Here is a 21,434-nt window from a genome sequence, read left to right on the forward strand (position 1 = left end):
TGGGTCCTTCAGAACTAGTAACGTGGTCAGGGCTGTTCTTTAATTTTAGGGATATCTGGTCCAAGGTTCCACAATTGACTGACTGTGTGACCTTGGGGAAACCTCACCTTTCTAAATCTCACAAGGGAGATCACACAATTCCCGAGTGGTGCGTTCATCAGGAAGGTCAAGTGAGGTCGCGCGTGAATGTGAATTATCCAGCAGCACACGGCCAGTGAGCCCTTGACACTGGTGTTGGCGTTGGATGAATAGGATGCGTTTGAGGGCCCCTTGGTGGTTGAGAGCCCTCATTGTCACCGACCTCCATCCATCCCCAGGACAGGCATCTTGCAGAACCTCAATGGACGTCAGTGCTGTCCCCGCAGCTGGTGAAGACACACGCTGTGGTCAGAGGCTGCGTCTGGACCTCGGCTTGGCCAAGCTATGTGTGAGCATGAAGCTTGTTTCCTTCTCTCAAACATGGGGGGAACCCAGTAAACCTGCCTGGCAGAGTCGTTGGGAGACTCCCAGGAAGCCCTTGGAGTCACTTGCCTGCATTATTGTTTTCACTCTGGCTTCCAAAGAAGTCGTGTTGGCTGGGCGCGGTGGCTCACGCCTGTAATCCCAGCACTTCGGGAGACCAAGGCCGGCTGACTGTCTGAGGTCAGGAGTTGGAGACCAGCCCAGCCAACATGGTGAGACCCGTCTCCACAGAAAGTACAAAAATTAGCTGGATGTGATGGTGGGCACCTGTATTTCCAGCTACTCAGGAGGCTGAGGTGGGAGAATCTCTTGAATCCGGGAGGCGGAGGTTGCAGTGAGATAGCTGAGATCACACCACTGCACTCCAGCCTGGGTGACAGAGCAAGACTCCATCTCAAAATAAATAAAGAAGGAAAGAAGTCGTGCTTATTCTGTCAGTCCCTAAGAAATCAACCTTGATTTTAGTAGACACTGGAAGGCTGCAGAGCTCCTGAAAGCCCAGCCCTGAACCCAGGCTCTGCGGAGGCCTTTCCTTCTCCTCTGGCTTCAGGTGAGAAGTCGTCTGGCCCAGCGGTCCCTGGGCCTCAGCATGAAGGCTGGGGAGCTAAGCGAGGAGTTTGGTGCCTTTCTTGAAGAGGAGTCTATGAATAGATCCTATTTTGTAGCATCCGGGAGGAGCCGGTCCATCTATAAAAACCTCGATAATCGTGCCTCGTTTCCTGCTTTCACTGCGTGCCATGCCCTCGGTGATTAGCGTGTTTTTCAGACTAACAGCAACAGTATGTTGAACTGAATGCCACCTCCTGGGTAAAATGATCAATCTCTTTGACTTCTGCAGTAAACACGTTCCATCGGGGGGTCACTAATATGCTTTTATGACCTCACTGTCGGAGATGATACCATTACCAAGCTTGATAAACTATTCTTCAGAGGCTTGCTTTTAATTTTATTTTTTATGCAATCATGGGGACTATAACCAATAAATTTAGCTCGATGCTTTCTCACTATTAACTAATTCTGAAGAAGCCCTCGGGGGTTCGTCAGGCACAAATCCTTCAAAGAATTTGTACAGGATATTGGAAATGATATTCACCCGGGGACAGAGGTTTAAGCCCGAGCTGCTACTGTTTTCTTTGCCATTAGAGTTACAACTTGGCTAAATGTCATTTAGTCAAAATGCTGGATTCTGCAGGATTTGCAGATAGGCTTGACTATTTGTCTTTAATAAATTCATTGACTCACAGAAGAGGTATTAGATTATTTGTTTGAGAAAAGGATGTGTAAGTGGCACCAGACTGCTGATGTGCAGTTTCTCATTAGGTCCGTGCAGGCTCAAAAGTGCTCAAATCCAAATGAAGCTCCAGAGCCTTTTTGGAAAACATTGTAACAGCTGTGAAATGGAAAGGGGAATTCAGATGAGAGCCTGGCTAGGGATCTTATCTTAAAGGGGCATCAGCTAAAGCCATGTCTGTGGTACAAAACCATGGGCCTGGCTATTTTCTTCTTTCTTTATGTCAAGGAGGGAGCTTCTTAAAATTATGCTTTAATGCTTGCATTGCTTCTGAGGTTCTGACGTCTTAAAATCCCATTTGCTTCCCTTTCTTTCTCTTTCTTTCTTTTCTTTTCTTTCCTTCTTTCTTTCTTTCTTTCTTTCTTTCTTTCTTTCTTTCTTTCTTTCTTTCTTTCTTTCTCTCTCTCTCTTTCTCTCAACAAGATCTCGCTCTGTTGCCCAGGCTGGAGTGCAGTGGCACAATCTCGGCTCACTGCAGCCTTGAGCTCCTGGGCTCAAGTGATTCTCCTGTCTCAGCTTCATGAGTAGCTGGAATGACAGCTGTGTGCCATGATATTCAGCAAATTTTTTGACATTTCTTTAGAGTTGGGGTCTCACTATGTTGCCCAGGCTTGTCTCGAACTCCTGAGCTCAAGCAATCCTCCCTCCTCAGCATCCCAAAGTGTTGGGATGACAAGGGTGAGCCACTGTGCAGGCACCAGAAGTGATTTCTGGCTGTTGTTTTCAACCACTGAGGACACCTATTGCCGAATGATTATTTTCAAACCAAAGCTAAAATTCGAAAGGTGTCTTAAACTAACTGTGGGAATCATTTCTTGGTTGAATTTCATATGCATATATCTATCTGGAGACCTTGGAGATGAAGGATAGAATCAATGACACCTTAGAGTCCTTTGTGATTCTATCGTAATTATCGTGATTACTGTGAATCTCAGACTAATGACTCCCCCACCCCCTACAGACCCTTCTTCACTGGAATCTAGCCTAAAGCCAGGCTAGAACACTGAAAGCTTTTGCCACGAAACCAGTAATCATCAAATACCATTATAGATGGAACTCTCAATTCCAAAGCTCTCTCTGTCTCTCTCTCTCTTTCTTTCTTGACGCTGTCACCGAGGCTGGAGTGCACTGGAATGATCATGGCTCACTGCAGCCTCAACCTTCTGGCTCGAGTGATCCTACCACCTCAGCCTCCTGAGTAGCTGGGACTACAGGTGCATGCTACCATGTCTGGCTAATTTTTAAAATTATTTTGTAGAGATGGGGTTTTGCCATATGGGCCAGGCTGGTCTTGAACTCCTGGGCTCAAGCCTTGGCCTCCTAAAATGCTGGGATTACAGATGTGGCCACCGCGCCTGGCTCCTGTTCTATTGCTTGTTTTGATCCATTTATTTGTGTGCTGCTGGGGTGGGTGGGCGTATCGGGTGGATGCACTTATAATATTGTTAAAAGCTAAGGTGAAGTGCTATGTTCAAGGGATAGATTATGTATCAGAATGCCTTTTTGTTAAAGCAATACATATTTATTGAACACCTACCCCATGGTGGGCTTTGATCTCATGCCTGGAATTCAACAGTAAACAGAACAGGGGGACTCTCTTTCTTCAGGTAGCTCCTATTCCAGTGAGGGGAGACATGTGTGGGATGTGCCAAGGGGAGAGAAGTTACATGGAGAACAGAAAAGCAAAGTCAATGAGGTAGGGATTCCTGTGGAATGGGGGGTGGGGGCAGTGTCAACATTTGATGCTACATCTGTGAGCCCGGTCTGAAAGGAGTGAAGAATCAGCCCAAGAAGAATTGGCTGAGCACACATATGAGCCATTAATGCCACTACACTGGATACCAAGACATGGAGCTGTCTACACTGGATACCAAGATCTTGATGGTGTCTACACTGGACACCAAGACGTCGATACTGTCCACACTAGATACCAAGACTTTGATAGTGTCTATACTGGATACCAAGACATGGATGCTGTCTATACTGGATATCAAGAAGTTTATGCTGTCTACACTAGATACCAAAACTTTGATGCTGTCTACACTGGATACTAAGACATGGATGCTGTCTACATTGGATACCAAGAGGTCGATGCTGTCTACACTGGATATCAGACATGGATGCTGTCTACACTGCATACCAAGATGTTGATGCTGTCTACACTGGACACCAAGATGTCAATGCTGTCTACACTGGACACCAAGACATCGATGCTGTCCACACTAGACACCAAGACTTTGATACTGTCTACACTGGATACCAACATATGGATGGTGTCTACACTGCATACCAAGGTGTTGATGCTGTCTACACTGGACACCAAGACATTGATGCTTCTACACTGGATACTAAGATGTCAATGCTGTCTACACTGGATACCAAGACATTGATGCTGCTATGCTGGATACCAAGATGCTGATACTGTCTACACTGGATACCAAGATGCTGATGCTGCTACACTGGATACCAATACATCAATTAAGTCTACGCTGGATACCAAGACTTTGATGCTGTCTACACTGGATACTAAGATGGGTGTTTCACGTTGGCCATCTAATCCTCAAAGCAACAGAATGAGGTCAGTATCATCATATGCATTTCCTAGATGAGAAGCCTGAAGTCCAAACAGTGGAAGCTATTTCCAAATAAATCCAAGTCTCATGACATGGAGAAGAGCTGGGATGCAAATTCAAGAGCACATGATTCTGAAGCAAATTATTTCCCTCCAAGTTTCTGCTCTCATTGCCAGACAACACCTTCTCAGGGGTCATAGCTTCAGCCACAAGCAAGGTGTGTGGACATTGGAAGAGTTGTTTGTCCCCCAGGGATGTGGAGCAGGTGCTCTTACGTGTCCCAGTGAGATGCAGGAGCTGTGTGCTGATCTTGTCATGCCAGGGACACATCCGGAGTCTGTGCTGGGCTCACCCCACATCTGCCACCAGCCTTTCACACAGCAGGAAATCAACAAGGACTTGATAAAGACAATGGGCTCTGCCAAGCTGCTTACTTTAGAGTTCACCTGACACATTTACACTGAGGGAGAGTGACGAGGTCTGGAGAGCAAACGTGAAGAATGAAGACTACAGCTGATGACACTGCATACTGAAAACCTGCCAAGAGAGTAGATTCTAGTGCTCCTACCGCATCCACACTGAATGGTAACTTTGGAAGGTGATGGGCATGTTGATTTGTTTGACTGTAGTGTTCATTTTACTATTTGTATGTATATCAAAACATCGTGTTGTACACCTTAGATATATACAATAACAGTAAATAAAAAAATTACCAGAATGTTCACTAGTTCCAAGAAACCTATTTTAATCTTGAGCTGCCAGAAACCCATAGCCCATATATTAATGACAAAACGTAACTAGAAACGCTCCTCGAAGACCCTCAGTGACAAGGCTGGCTATGACGGGATGATCACCACCATCAGGCCTGTTTCCTGAAGCCGGCAGCGCCCTGCAGCCGACCCTGGCAGGAGGGCACTCCGGAATGTGTGGCTAGCGATGACGGCCGTCCTCCGTGGCTCAGGATCCTCTTCTCACCTGTGCGGAGTTCATGGCTCTACTCTTGCTCCGGTGCTCCCACCATGGTTCTAGCCAGGAGTCTCTCATGATGGAGCGCGCCGGGAAGGGCTACTTTGGGGTTGAATTATCCAAACACACGGCAGTGCTGGGGTTCCAGGGCAGCCCTGAGGAGAGGGGCAGGGGTTCTGCAACCCCTCCGCCCAGGTGCATGCTCAGAAGCTCAGCGCCTGTGTGGAGGGACTCAGTGTCAGGAACAACCAGGGATTTGCTGGAGAAGGAGAAGTTCTGGGCCGGTAGAGTTGGATCCCAGCTAATCATGCTGGCTTGAAGTGATAGCCGGTGAATGCTTGTCTGTCTCGTGTTCTATCACCTCTCTGGCGCCTCTTACTGTTCAACTCTCCATTTTCTGAGCTCTGTTTACCCTGTTCTATCTAAAACACTTAAATTTGTTTTAAATGAAGCTGTGTATAAACAAAATAACAAAAATACAGCCGGGGGCAATGGCTCATGCTTGTAATCCCAGCATTGTGGGATGCTGAGGCAGGAGGATCATTTGAGCTCAGGAGTTAGAGACCAGTCTGGGCAACATAGCGAGACCCTGTCTCTACTAAAAACAAACAAAAAATTAGCCAGGCAAATCGCTTGAGCCTGTGAGATCGAGGCAGCAGTGAGCTAGATAGCTCTCTGCACTCCAGAGTTGGGTGACAGTGTGAGACGCTGTCTCAAAATATATATATATATGTATATTATATAAAATAACAAAAGTACATAAATATATAAAAATATACCTGATATTGCTGATACAGAGGACTCCTGAATGTTCAGAAGGACGGCTCTGACGCTTTGGGACAATAGTCGGGGAATCAGTAAATCACACACTTCCACGGCCCTCAATTTCAGGGTAACAGCAGTCAGTTCTCCACTGCTTTTCAATTATTTGAACAATAAATGAATTTTGAATTTTAATGTTTCTCAGTGACCATGTGGTACTGAGTATGTTTTTTGATGCCCATTATCTGGGATGTATCTTCCTCCTACCTCCTCCCTCAGCGGGGCTCGTTTCTGGCTGCCCCCACACAGTCTGATAGAACTTGGTTCCCTCCAGATGTGTCCAGATCTGGGATGTCCTGCACAGCGGCCCCTGGCCTCCTATGGCCTTGGAGTGCTTGAAATGTGGCTGCCGAGACAGAGGAACTGAATTTTAAGTTGTATTTAATTTTGATTGAATTAGAGTTGTCACCTGTGGCAGATGGCTACTGCACTGGACCGCCACCCAAGAAGCTTAAAATCCCAGGACACTCAAATGTGGGTGGGTTTTATGTTGTGAGAACAAGAAATCCTTTCTGAAGAGGTTTTTACACCTTGCCAAGCACATGGAAAATTATGCAATTTGGCCACGTTGCAGGATGGAGTGGAGCCCTCTCTGCTCACGGCAAGACCAGAAGTGAAGCGTGGGGTTTGAGCACTCTGTGAATTCTCGTCATGACCACAGTAGAGACAGGACACAGAAAAGGGGCGAAAGAGACAGTAAAATGGAAAGGCACGCTGTGAACAGGCGTTTACACTGGAAGGCCTTTGTTTTATAGCTGAAAACGAAATCTACCGGCCAAGTTCAATTTAAATTTTAGCTGGAGGCTTTGCAGAAGACCTGTTGCAGCAGCGATAGGGCAACATCATTAACAAAAAAAAGAACAAAATTGGAGAGGAAAACTATGGAATAGCCAGGAAGCAGACTGAATGTCAGCCTCAATGAGGCCAGGAGAAGCCTCAAGGAGGCCACAGCAGCACAGAGCAGGGGCAGGCAGGCACACGGTGTGGCTCGTGCCTGGATCCCCCGCTGGGAACCTGGTGCCCGTTGGCTGGTGCACTGGGCCCTGACCCCCTGAGCCGACAGAGTCCAGGTGAGCACAGCACGTCTGTTTCCAGGTGGGAAACCCTCTGCCTGGCTGCCACCGTGACCCAGTAGATCTGAGATCACAACCATTACAGCTTTCTGGGTGATGAGGGGGACATTCGCACTGCAGAAGAGTAAGGACATCCCAGCAAGGTCATCCTGCAGCCAAGACCCAGGTCAGTTCTGGAGAAGCTGAAGGCGTGGGAAAACCCGCCAGCCTTGGGAGGCTCCCCAGGCCCCAGAGTGACCCCGTTCTTGGAGCACTGGTCCTTTGTCCCCACAGTGAGAGGGTGGACCCCATCGCCTTCCACAGCTGTGCTGACACCTGCCCACCCACCCCTCAGCCAGAGTCACTCAGGTGGCCAAGGAAAAAGTAACTTCAGATCCCAAAGTGTTTCTTCCAGGCCCGGAAGGTGCAGGAAGCGGCCAACCACTGATTGCCTGGCTGGCACCTGCAGCAATGATGCTATTCTCACTCAGCCGATTTGTGAGCAGACTTTTCTGATTCTTTGATTCTTCTTTGTGAGATTTAAGGAAAGCCTATGTGACAGTGCCACTATCACCTCTCCAAATTCTTGCTGTCTGCTCATGTCAACACGGAGTGTGCAGTGCTAAGATGTCTTCCACGCCTGGGCTTTGCTTCCATATCTGTGGGCAGGAGATCTGAGCCAGTGCCAGATGTGGACAAAACTCAAGTCAGAGCCCAGAGGACGGCCCTACTGTCAATCACACCAGGGATGCCCTGACTACACCCTCTTCCCAGAGGACGGCCCTACTGTCAATCAGACCGGGGTGCCCTGACCACACCCTCTTCCCAGAGGACGGCCCTGCTGTGATACAGACCGGGGTGCTCTGACCCTCTAGCAGGCTCAAGGCCGGCCTCATTGCGGGCTGACCTTCCTTCCTCGTGTCCTGCAGCTGCGTCCCTTACCCTTACCCCAAATAAACCACCTTCCCTCCATCCTGACCCGAGGCCCTCTCCTTTCCCAGGACAATGGAGGCCGGCAGGTGAGCTCTGACAGGTGTGTTTAACAACCATGGGTGCAACAGAAGCGGCTTTCCCTGCTGCCTTTCCCTCCCCCTTTCCCGAGGTGGAGCTGGATTCAGAGCTTCCCACCTGCTTGTGACCAGCGTGCATTCTGGACATACACGCTTCAGACCAAATGTCTGCTTGTTCACCTGTGTGGGCTTTGTGTGGGCTGCTCTGTGCGGGCTGCTGTGTGCTGTGCGGGCTGCTCTGTGCTTGGAAAAATGAAGGTTGGCATGATTTCCTGCGGCAATGCCGTCTCGTTTTATGCCTTAACAAGGGCTAGAAAGAAAACATTTTCCTCGAGCTGCATGCGAATATTGCCCAAAGTGCAGCTCCCCGTGGAGGCCCCGTGCACCCTTCCAACTGTGATGCGACTGAGATGGGGGAAAATGAGTTAAAGTATGAGGATAATCGGTAAAGTGACACAAAAAGGTTGCAAATGGCCTCACTTGAAGCGTTTGTATTTTAAAGGTCTCAGGCAATGACAGCGCATGGAAGTTGGCTGGGTAGTTTATTCTAGACACGTGTGTTTGTGACTCAGCCTTTCACGTGCTGGGTTTTAGGAGTCATTATTCATCTGAAGTAGCAGAAAAGGGATGGCTTTTCCCCCACGCCGGCCAGTCCTTTCCTGGTTTTTCATCCGAGCACTTGCTGTGGGAGGAACATTTGATCCCAGCGGTCGTGGCGTCAGGCCGCCTGCTTACTGGAGGGAGGATTTCCATTAGAAAATTTCAAATTCAAAGTTGGAGGCAGCTGCACGGAGAGTGTGAGAGATAATGTCACTCGGACGTGGCCCCTGAAAGTAACTCTTGCATCGTGCCTTCCTTTTTTGGAAAAGGGCGCTACCGTATGTGCTTAAATGGTGAATTGGACAGGAAGTGATTCAAATTCATTTTTTTCTCCTTCAGATCATTTAGGCAAATTAATATCCAATAGCACATTTTTCTTGTCCTTCTTTATATTTTCACTAAAAGCAAAGCAAGGTAGAGACATCCTGGAATGCTGTAATCTTCTCTGGGGTAAAAGCAATTATGGAAACTGGAATTATCAGGAAAAAAGCTCTACTAGGTAGTAAGCCTAGAATTCCACTTGGAGGTTCAGTAAGTCAGCTCTTGATATGGCTGGGAAAGGATGGGAAAACTTGCTCTCTTTCGTATATTGGAACTTAAGTTTTTAAATTTCCTCTTTCCTTTTCTTATTTTCCTGGTCTGCCCCCACCAATGCCCACCAAGTGAATTTGCTAATGCCATGTGTCACCTCGCTTAATAATGAGGATTTTGTCAGAATACTTGCACACGCAGCTTTCTGGTACACCGTCCCAAGGTGGGGTGGACCCAACGACTATGGGAGTCCATTTTCATGAAGAATCCTGAAAAGAGCCTGCCCTGAGAATCACGAGATGGGATTTTGTCTTCGGTCGTATGATCAGCTAGCCAGGAAGTTACTTAATTTTACTAGTCTCTGCTTCCTCCTGTGAATCCCCAGGATAGGCACTCTGTGAGGAAAGGAGTTCCCGAGCCACCCTTTCCCCGCAGCTCAGCCCCAAAGCACGGGACAGAGCCTTTGCATGGCAGGCGCTCACTAAATATTCCTTGAGTGAATGAAAGGGGGCCAAATTCACATCCCTATCAGTCCCACATCACTCTGAAATAGGCCTTCTTAGTGGGAAGGTAAAAAGAATTCAAGCATAGAAAGACAGAGGAGACAAAACAGGCGATATTTGTTACTTTGTATGTGAGAGGCCAACCCGTTAGAAAAGCAAGTGCTCCAGCAGCGAGAGCGATGGATCCGAAACTCCCCGATCAGATCAGAAGATACTGTGTTGGCTGCATGAGCTTCGGTCTCAGCCCCCTAAGTAGAAGCAGTGAAGTCAGACAAAGTGAACTCAGAGCTGATCCACTCTACCACGTTCTCACGCCAGAACCCCCTGGATGACCTGTTCAATTCCCACACAAGCGATGACTTCTAGAGTTTCCAGGTGAATGCTCCCAATTTCCCTTCACATCTGTACCTGTTTGCCTCGGAATGCGTCTGCTTCATCTGCGGAAATGTAGCCTGTGAGGACGGAGCTCTGTACTCCAAGCTCCTGGAAACAATAACGTCCCTGGACCTCCCCGAGGGGTGTCAGATGGAGCCTTCCATGTAACATCTGCATGTGGTGTTGTCATACGCCTGCATTCCGTGTAATGTCTGCATGTTGTGTGGTCATATGCCTGCATTCCGTGTAACGTCTGCACGTGGTATTGTCATATGCATGTATTCCGTGTAAAGTCTGTACACAGTATGGTCATATGCCTTCATTCCGTGTAATGTCTGCATGTGATATTGCCATACGCATGCATTCCTTGTAACGTCTGCATGTGGTGTGGTCATACGCCTATATTCCATGTAATGTCTGCATGTGGTGTGGTCATATGAATGCATTCCATGTAACGTCTGCATGTGGTATGGTCATACACATGCATTCCATGTAACATCTGCATGTGGTATTGTCATATGCATGTATTCCGTGTAACGTCTGTACATGGTGTGGTCATACGCATGCATTCTGTGTAACATCTGCAGGTGGTGTGGTCATATGCATGTGTTTGTGTAGTGTCTGTATGTTGGTATTGTCATATGAATGCATTCTGTGTAACATCCACATGTGGTGTCATATGCTTGCATTGTAGGGGCCTACTTTTGTGTCTGAGGAGCTCCCTGAAGGACCCTGCAGCTGGGCCAGCAGAGAGCCATCATCCCCGGTGCCCTACTGTGGTTCAGGTGGTGTGGAAGGGAGGTGTGGTGCTCTCTGTCAGCCCCAGGCCCTAACTTTGGGTCCGTTTGACTTCTCTGTTGCTGTGATGCCCATATTATCAGAACATGAAAAAGTCATGTCACTCAGGGTTTGGGACTGGCCATGGCACAGTTAGCAAAACCAATGGCCTGAGGGTTTTTCACCCTGCATCATGGATCTTGTAACTCTTACCTCCCTTTGCCCTGCATGGATCTTGTAACTCTTACCTCCCTCTGATTCCTTGAAACAGTAACCATAGAGTATTCAAATAATTGCCATGTAGGCTGCCTTCTGCCAACTGGAAATGTCTTTTCAGAAGCTCACACACCCTGGGCAAATCCTTTCCTCTAGAATGAGTCCCTTGCTGTCCCTACCTGGGAATTCCACTTTAGAAGAGGCTCTACTGAGCACTTGGGAAAAGCTCGCATTGGCATATTTGCTAGTGTTTTCCATAAAACCAAAACGTTTAAGTAGAATAAATATCCAACAAAAACTAAATTAAGTGTATCCATACACAGGAGCATATGCGGTTTTAACTTGGTAGCACATTTGCTTACAGATTTTCATATAATACATTGTTAGGTTAAAAATCCAGTTTCTGACTGAACCATATGCATCATATGACCCTGTTTTTGTAATAAAACTGTATTTATATTTACAGTTTGCAAATGTCTATATATGTATGTGTATAAAAATATATCTGGAAGGACACAAACCAAAATTGAAGAAGCACTTATATCTGGCTGGTGGGGTTATGAGTGACTTTTCACTTTCATTTTTAATATCTGTCTGAATTCTCTAGACTTTTACCATGGCCATACTTTATATTTTTTAAAACACACACATGAAAAGCTAAACTTAGGGAAGAAAGAACAATGGGTCAGACTTTCCCATCTGACATCTGATGATAACTAAATCATTTAGGCCAATTAATTAATAGATGTAGGGAACATTTGCTAATCACCAAACTTGCATTACTTTTTGACATTTCAATACAAAGTGGCAAGAACCACATTGCTTAGTTTGTCTGCTCTTTGGCCAAAATGACTAGACTAAAAATCTGAGTTAAGGTCATTCTGCGTGCATTTTTGGCTAATATATATCACCTCCTATGATAAGAAAATTATGGAAAAATTACTTCACACATTTCCTGGGTGGTAGGCACTGAGGGTTCTCAGAGAACACTATTTTCTACACATGTTGATATCAAATGATATTTGAATATTTACTACATATATAGCATTGAGATGCAAGATTTTCAGATGGTTCCTGGACCTTTTCCATTTCTGAGAATAAGACCTCGATTTACGCAGAAATGTTTAATTTGACAGAATACATTTCAGAAACGTCAAATGGGTTAGTCTAGGTCCAGCCCCACTGTCATCCTGAAGTTTTATTGTTTGAGTTCAGGACCACTTGGAATAGACCCTGAGGCTGCCCTTCGGGGACTCGGAATTAATACTCCCGTGTGCTCAGCAAGTACAGGCGGCCCGGAGTCGGGTGAGGTGGCTGTAGAAACTCTGTATTAGTCGTAGAAACTGCATGTTTAAAAGCTGCCACAAGTTCTGTTTATGACGGGCATGGCATTACTCCCCCAACCATAGATGAATTGGGTCCCAGGCGTCTCAGATGACAATAGAATGTAGTGGTTAAAAGCAAGCCTTTGAAGCCCAACGGACTCAGGTGTGGATTCGGACTCAGCTCCTAACCACCTGTACTGTCTTAGACATTTAAAACCTCGCTTCAGTCTTTTATATACATATTCCCTATATAAACCAAAAATAACATTCTAAGGTCCCCTAAGCTTCTGAATGCACTTCCTCCCCAGCCAGGGCTCTTTTAAAATTTAACCTGAGAGACTGTTTGAGGCAATGTTGGGAAGTGGGGGTCACACATGCCTCATGATGCCTCTCCAGCATTAACAGCAACACAGACCTTAAGTCTGATAAGAAACATTTACAGCCTCTTCTCTCTGAAGCCTGCTACCTGGAGGCTTCATCTGCATGATAAAACTTCGATCTCCACCAACTCTTATTGCAACCCAGATGTTTCTTTCTGTTGATTCCAGGACTTTGGACAAATTCAACCAATTGTCAAACAGAAAATGTTTAAATCTATCTATAAGCTGGAAGTGCACCCCCCCATCCACCCCCCACTACCCCCAACCCCTTCCCTGCTTTAAGTTTTTCCACCTTTCTGGACCAAACCAATGTATTTCTTAAATGTATTTGATTGAAGTCTCATAGCTCCCTAGAATATATAAAACCAAGCTGCGCCCCAACCACCTTGGACACATGTTCTCAGGATCTCCTGAGGGCTGTGTCATGGGCCGGGTCACCCATATTTGGCTCGGAATAAATCTCTTCAAATATTTTACAGAGTTGGACTCTTTTCATTGACACTTAGTTAAACATGTCTACTCCACAAGATTGTTGAGAAAAATGAAAGGAATTTCTGATAACCACACAATTGTCAGGAGCAAGGGAAACATTCAGTGAATGGTAATCATTATTTTAGTGTTGAGACCCCGCCTTTGTGATATTGTCAGAGTTGCTAAAATACATGGCTACCTCTCGGTTCTCAGATAGCCTCACGTTTGAAGTAGCTGCTAGTAACAGAGGTTGTCTTCGTATAACCAGATAGACAGGGATCAGAGACAATTGATCTCTGGCCTCACAAACTATAGGAATCTGAGAGAAAAAGCCACAGGACACTGCCTCTAAGAGGGGGAGGTGGAAGGCAGGAAAATTCGCTGTGGGGTGTCTGATGCCTGAGAGTCAGAGGGCAGTAAAACAAAGGGTGGCTGAAGGCCTTTCCTGCAAACCAGAAACCAGTGTCCCCAGCTAGCCATGGGGTAAACCCCGACTCCCAGGAAGGTCCAGGCCCAGATGCCACCTTCTGTCTGTGATGAGGACGAGGACAACGTCTCCACTTTTGCATGCTCCAGCTCCTTCTGTCACTCAGTGTGTGTGTCAGGTGGTCCAGTGTGTACTAGGGACTCTTACAGACACATGTCAACCCTACACATGTCCCTCTTCTCAGCAATCATTCCTCTCCTTCTTCCTTTGCCCGTTTATACGTTAGTTATTGAACTCGTGGATCTTAGCCCCATTTTTCAGTAGCCTCTAAAGACTGTTGCACTTCTACTTCTCAGAATACTTCCGAGGTCCTCAGAGGACAGCGTGCCTGCAGCTCAGGCCAGGCCCCTTCATGCTGGGCTCCAAGCTCACCATGGCTCCTAACCAGACACCTTGTTTGTGCCACTCCAGTCCCCATGGCAGGAGCGACTTCTCTCTCTCACCAGCGCGAGGATCACGATGTTATTGCTTATAAAGCCCTTAAGCTCTCTTTCAGGTGAGTTTCAAATCGTTATCTCCTTACACCCAGCAGACAGGTGTGAGTCCGCTGCTTGGTGACATCATCCTCTTGTTAGAAGAGCACCGACTCACGTTTCTATAGCAAATCGATAACACTGTGACAAATCCAAAATCGACAACGGCTATTTCTTAGCTTTAGGTTTTGTTTTTCTTCAGAGAGAAACAAGTATGGCAAATATCTATGAATTTCTGTTTAATCTGATGACAAATTAATTAATAATGATAACAAATGGTTATCTACTTAGATATGTAACGTAGGCATTGGAAGTAATATTTTATCCTAACATTAGAACCAAGATTTTGTGTAAGTGCAAAGAGGACATAGTCTCCACCCCACTGTGTTACAGATCAGGAAGTTGGAGGTGGCTCGGTTACAGGGTTAAGTTACATGCACGTCACGCAGCCCTGAGCCGGGGAAACCAAGAACAAAGCCCCTATGCTTGCTGGGCCATCCCACCCCCTCACATTAGATTTGCTTAAAGAACCTGCCGGAGGCTTCGTCTGGAATAGCACCTCAGTCTCATTCATCTCTATCACGAGTTTCTGCATTTTGACCATGAGCCTGTTCCAACATTTCAGATTCTCCACTCATCATTAAAATAACTTTATTCCAACCTTGCAGCTTCCAAATTAATACTGACTCTTGCCTTATCAGAAACAAGCAATGATTTAGAGTATCACTGAAATAAAATCAAAATGTTTTACCTTGAGGCTAAATTCTCTCTGAAATCTAGTCAGATGCTCCACATCCCAGCTTCACCATTGTATCAGCACAAATCTTGAACATTTCATTTTCTAATCTGTCATCCTTTTAATCTATTTTATAAATGCTCTTTTCTGTATAAATGGCCTGCATATTATAAACAGTATTGAACAGCTTGTTTCTTTCTCTAATCAACCTGATCTGTCTACTCAATATCCACCCATGCATCCATCCATCCATCCATCATCTACTCATTCATTCACCTATTCATTTTTTAATTAAGCACTTCATTAATTTATTCAGCACTTACTATATTCTAGACAGTATCCTGGGGATATAAAGATAGATAGATAGATAGATAGATAGATAGATAGATAGATAGATAGATAGATAGATGGATTAGAGAGAGAGAGAACAGATGATAGGTAGATAATTCTTTGTCACTATCTTTAAGGTACACAAAATTTTGTAGGAGAGTCTGAGACATACAAACTTCTTATAATACAATGAATGTATTTGGTGCAATAGAACAAAAATAGGGTCAGGGCTTTATGACTACTAAGCCTCACAGGTGTTTTGATGCCTATAGAATCACCACATATAAGTCCCACTAATTCAGTCGCCATTTGTGACTAACCTGTCCAATATTCAGTAGGAAAGATATAAAAGAAAATAATTAGAGTTCCTTAATATCTCTTTGGTCCACCAGCAGGCATCCATGTTTGTGATCTTCTGGGCAATTTTCAGACCTGCTGGCGTCACAAGTTCCTCTAACCAGACTTGGATAACGGGTCAATCAGCAAGAAGCACTTTTCCTGAGCCCAAGTTCTAAAACCTCCACAGCAACAGCCCTAATGAAAAATGTAGTATCTCCCACTTCTCCTTTCTATTGCCTTTTTGTTTGGTTTTCACAGGAATCTATTTCTGAGTGTTTGCTGTAGGCAGACACTTTCCTCATCTCCACCTTTGATTACGAGAACAGCATAGCCCGGTGGCTGCCCAGGGGGAGGTGGTGGGCAGGGTCAGAGTGCACACGCGCGTGTGTTCATGTGTGCTGTGTACAGGTGCTGTGGGGGTCCAGGAACTGCTGGCTATTACAGTGAGCAGTGACACAAAGGCCTGTAATTCTATGTTGAAAATAATATTTCCAGCCTAGAACTTGCAGTCTGGCTGGAATGAAATACACAGAAAATAGTCAGGATGGTCCAATCTATGTCTGAGCCTCCAGATTTAAAGATAATTTATATCCACAAATACATACTGCTATGTCTTTTTACCTTTCCATTTTCACAGCTAGCTGCCAATTTAAGTAAGCATCCTTGCTTTAGTTAAGGGCTTTAGTAATAAAATAATAATAACTTCACAAACAGGAAGAGATTCTATAAATCTTGGGTTTCACACCAGGAAACCACCCCAGAAAACACTTTTTGTACTAATAGCTGTAAAAAAAGTCAGGTACCTGACTTAAATAATTGCTTTCCTTTGTGTATGTTTGGGGGAGGAGGAATTTCTGGTTCTACTTGTAACAAGTGCATATGAGGTTACACAAAGATTTCTTTCCTGGAAAACTGGAAATAAGCATAATCAAAACTGTAAAATGATCAAATACTGGTGCAATTATTTTCTTCAGGAATCTCACAATTTCATCTGGGAGAGTGGATCTGAAATCTAAAATCTGAAAACATTTATTTCACTTTATGATTCTTTTTATTCCACATTCTTCTCTAATTTTTTCCTTGACTGAAACATTGGTGCCTCTGTTTCTCATGGTCTCTCTTTGCCTCAGCCGTGCAGTTCTGTGGGTATCTAGGGGGCCTTTTCAGTTCAAAGTACATCAGCAGCCCGACGCTGGTGGTCCACATTTTCCTGTCAGCTCTGTGGGTTGCATCTGTGTCCTGTTACCTCGGAGGGGTTGTATGTGCGTCCTGAGAGGGAGGCAGCCTGGGAAGGCAGGGCGGCTTGCAGAAGACGCCCACCACTTGCACAGAGCTAGCCGAGGCAGCTGGCCTGTGTGAGTGTGTGTGCATGCGTGTGCGTGCATGTATGGGTGTGTATGTGTACGCTCATGTGCGTGTGTGTTTATGTGGGTGTATGTGCGTGTATGTGTGTGTGTGAGCATGTACGTGTGCACACGTGTATGTTCATGTGCTTGCGTGTGTGCGCATGTCTGCGTGCGTTTATGTGCGTGTATGTGCATGTGTGTGTGAGCGTGTATGCTCATGTGCACGTGTGTCTGTGTGTGAGCGTGTATGGGTGTGTGTGAGTGTATGCTTATGTGCGTGTGTGTGTGCATATATGTGCATGTGCATGTATGCACGTGTTTGTGTGCATATATGTGCATGTGCATGTATGCACGTGTTTGTGTGTGTGTGTATGCGTGCATGTGCATCTGTGTTGAGGGGGTGTTGCTCAGGAAGCGAGGGACAGGGCATGTCCTAGGTAGAGACAGCTTCCTGGGGAAAGCCTTGTTCTAAGGCAGCAGGGCGGTCTCGCACTTGCGCGGCTGCTCCTGGGATTTGGAAAGGACACAGGTGGGAAGTTGGAGAGATGGCCTGGGGCAGGTGGGGTAGGTGGGGCAGGTGGGGTAGGTGGGGCAGGTGGGGCAGGTGGGGTAGGTGGGGCAGGTGGGGTAGGTGGGGCAGGTGGGGCAGATGGGGCAGTCATTAACGAGCATGCCTGGAACCCCATCCCTAGTCTTGTAGAGGAGGCAAGGAGCTGTCCAACTGTCTCTTAAGAGTGGCACAGTCAGTGCTATGGTTTGGAGGTTTGTCCCCTCCAGATCTCATGTTGAAACGTGATCCCCAGTGTTGGAGGTGGGGCCTGGTGGGGGATGCTGGGGTCAGGGGTGGATCCCTCACGAGTATCTTGGTGCTGTCCTCCTGGTCATGAATGAGTTCTTGCTCTGTGCGTTGCAGTGAGAGCTGATTGGTAGGAAGAGCCTGGCCCCTCCCACCGCCTCTCCCACCACGTGATCTCTGCACAGGCCGCTCCCCTCCCCATCGGCCACGAGTGAAGCTTCCTGAGGCCTCACCAGATGCAGATGCTGGTGCCACGCTTCCTGTACAGCCTGCAGAGCCATGGCTGCACAAACCTTTCTTCCTCATAAATCACCCAGCCTCGGGTGTTCCTTTCTAGCAACACACACGGACTGAGCCGGATGACATGAAGCAGCTGTTCCCGCCTCCTCCTGGCACCTCTCTGACTCACGCACTTGGTGCGTGGAGGGGTCGTGAGCGGGCACAGGCAGCCACTTCGCTGCTTGCCTCATCAGCCCCACAGTTCCCCACAGGTGAGTCCTGGCATAGAAACATCACCTGCATCTTAATTTGCATTTGTTAATAATTATGTGAAATAGAGAAAATAACTTATTTGTGCACAGCTCTGACTTCCAAACGAAACCACTCCAGCTTTTTGGAAGCTTCCGCATTTGGGGATGATATTAACCAAGTGACCACAGACGAGAGAGGCACTGCCCTTCTCTTTAACCCAGAAACTGGTCAGGAGCCTGAGGAGAATGACAAAGGGAAAGAATTCCTACAGGAACTTCTCCCTCCGCTTCCCTCAGTTTAAAACTACAGTGCTCACCACAGAATCTCACTTCCAATTCCTGTGGAGAACTGCTTCTTGTACTTATCGCATCCTCATTTACGATATGACTCTGCTAGTATTTTAAATACATGTCTAGCGTTCCTTATAGAGACATTCTCATCCCCACATAGATCGGTGGTTATGAGGGAGTTTTCTTTCCTATGCCTAGGATTCTGTTTTGATGATTTTTACGGGGTTTGCTTATAGTAGTAACTCAGCAAACTGCCTGATGATATTTAAAAACTTCTTCCTCCTTGATTTTCATTTTAAATCAAGCAAACACAATAATCCACAAAAACTAAATTAAAATCAATGCCCTTAACATGACTGGCAAGAAGAATGCTATTTCTGTTGTAAAAAGACTTGATATACATAACAGGATGATATACATAACAGGATGATATACATAACAGGATGATTAGAAAGTTAAAAATATAATATTGTGAGATGCTATTTGGTTTGGTAAGACGGGGGTCAGATAGTCTATTAGAATGATTTTCTTCCGTTTGATCACACATCTCATCAGAGGAGCAGGAGAGCCATCCAGCGTGAGATATTTGAAGGGGTGTTGGCAAGAACATCAGATGGACGACAGGGGAGAGGGGCCCAGCTGCACGGGGAGAAGCGGATGAGGGATGGGTCTTTGCTGTCATCAACATTCACAAATCTATCATTCTGGATGCACAAATTAAAATTATTCACTAAGCAAGAATGCCATTGAACTGAACGTTCTAAAAATCCTGGAGTAAGTAGAAAAATGCCAGGCTGATACATCTGTGCAGTAAGAGACATATAATCCTGCCTCCATCAATAACAGCCCCCACACTTTATGGACTCCCCTCTTGGAGGTGGCCGTGAATAACCCGAATGCATGCGCAGCCTCTCGACAAGCTCGTGTCCGCGGCTGTGGGCTACGTTCTCGCCAATGACTGTGTCTTTGGCCAATACACCTGAGCTTACTGCATTAATGTTACTGTTTGATACAGCAGCTCCGCGCCTCCTATGAGTGCCCGTGTTCACTTCCTAAACTGCTGGTCTACCCAGATTTTTAAAGGGACATATCAAATACTGTTCCTCCATTTCTGGTTCCTTTCAAGCTGCGTTGGTATCGATGTTTGGAACCCCTGGCCACATTTCATATTTATGTAACTGATCTGACAGTGCACGTGAATCTATGAGCAGTTACTTATTGAGTCCCTGCTGTATGTGAGGCTCTCAGGAAGGACTTACGGATGTGCCAAAGTACTGCTGATGATAATGGTGTGAGGAACACACTTTTACTCCTGTTTTATAGAGGTAAACCATGGTGCAGAATTTCACGTTACTTGTCTGAGGTCTTTGATCATCCCAGCAGTGCCCGGTGTGAGCCCTCTCAAGTTCTCCATGGTTTTCCCATCACCCACACCCCTCCTGTCATGCTGGTTGATGGCACTCTTGCCCGTTGAGTGAGAAAGCCCTTTCCTGGACAGGTGATGCCCTTTGTAGTGAAAACAGTTAGATGCTGTCATGTTTGGTCAGAAGCCGAACCACAGATTTTAGAATGAGGCAATGATGGCCTGAGAGGGAGGTGGATTCTGTTGACACCAGCAGAATGTGTGGAATTGGGATTTTGAAAGTGTATTTACCCAGTGGTATGTGGTCCCGAGTGGGATCTGCCCTCTATGAGCTCCAGACTGGACTCGTCCTGCCCCTGTGGTCTGTCCCTTCCTAGGTTCCCACGGTTCTCTCTTTCCCCACAATGTAGCTTTGCTTTGGACTAGTTTTTGGGACAAGATGTTGCTTGTGAGGTGGGTCTGACTGCAGGAGCCAAGCAGCACCACCCCAGCAAATCCTCCAATCAGTCCACGCACGATGCCCAACACCAATCCTCCAATCAGTCCACACACCATCCCCAACACAAATCCTCCAATCAGTCCATGCACCATCCCCAACACAAATCCTCCAATCAGTCCATGCACCATGCCCAACACTGCGTGTCCCCCACAGACTGAGGGGGAAGATTAGGGAAGGCGAGGACCTGAGAAATCTGACTCCCTGGGGTCATCAGCACCCACGAGACATCTGCCTGAATCCGCCCCTGCACAGTGGCTATGGCCATCCTTGGCCCTGGGCCCCACACCCTTCCACTCTTCTGATGCACGGTCACCTCTCCTGTGACCCCTTCCATAGTTTTCCCCTCACCAACACCCTTATCACCAGATTCTAAACATTTTCAAATCTCCCCCATTTAAAAAATAGCCCTTGTTGGAGCCCCTCTGCCCCTGCAACTCAGTAGCTTCCACGGGAGGGGGAGGCTTCCCCAGGAGACAGAATGATGTCAGCAGAAACTATTGGTTGTGAGACTTGCAGGCAGTGCTGCTGCATATAGAGGGCAGAGTTCAGGGGCACGCACAGGGCAAAGGACAGGGTATCTCCACCACCAGTGCATGGCTGGGAAGCCGCTGTCTGCTCCCCTGTGACTGCGGGCACACGTCCACTGCCCCCTGCCACCACGGACACCCATCCACTGACCCCTGCCACTGCAGGGACCCGTCCATTGCTCCCGCCACCGCAGGCACCCATCCACTGCCCCTGCCACTGTGGGCACCTGTCCACTGCTCCTGCCACTGCAAGCACCCTCCACTGCCCCTGCCACTGTGGGCACCCATCCACTGCTCCTGCCAATGTGGGTACCCGTCAACTGTCCCTGTCAATGTGGGCACTTGTCCACTACCTCATGCCACCATGGGCACCTATCCACTGCTTCTGCCAGTGCAGGTACCTGTCCACTGCCTCTGCCACCG

At 46.8% G+C, this 21,434-nt stretch overlaps 2 protein-coding genes across 3 annotated transcripts in view; both read right to left on the reverse strand.

The window, feature by feature from the left end:
• Positions 1 to 21,434, reverse strand: part of ADARB2 (adenosine deaminase RNA specific B2 (inactive)) — a 547,987-nt gene that overhangs the window by 324,210 nt on the left and 202,343 nt on the right. The window lies entirely within an intron of this gene.
• LOC134759188 (uncharacterized) lies at positions 2,046 to 8,062 on the reverse strand. Its single transcript, XM_072844523.1, is given in 4 exon segments — positions 2,046 to 3,869; positions 3,872 to 4,094; positions 4,212 to 4,312; positions 7,954 to 8,062. Coding segments are annotated over 4 exon segments (720 nt in total). The 3' UTR covers positions 2,046 to 3,582.

Source organism: Gorilla gorilla, chromosome 8 (assembly GCF_029281585.2).
Source record: "Gorilla gorilla gorilla isolate KB3781 chromosome 8, NHGRI_mGorGor1-v2.1_pri, whole genome shotgun sequence".
Classification (NCBI taxonomy): Eukaryota; Metazoa; Chordata; class Mammalia; order Primates; family Hominidae; genus Gorilla; species Gorilla gorilla.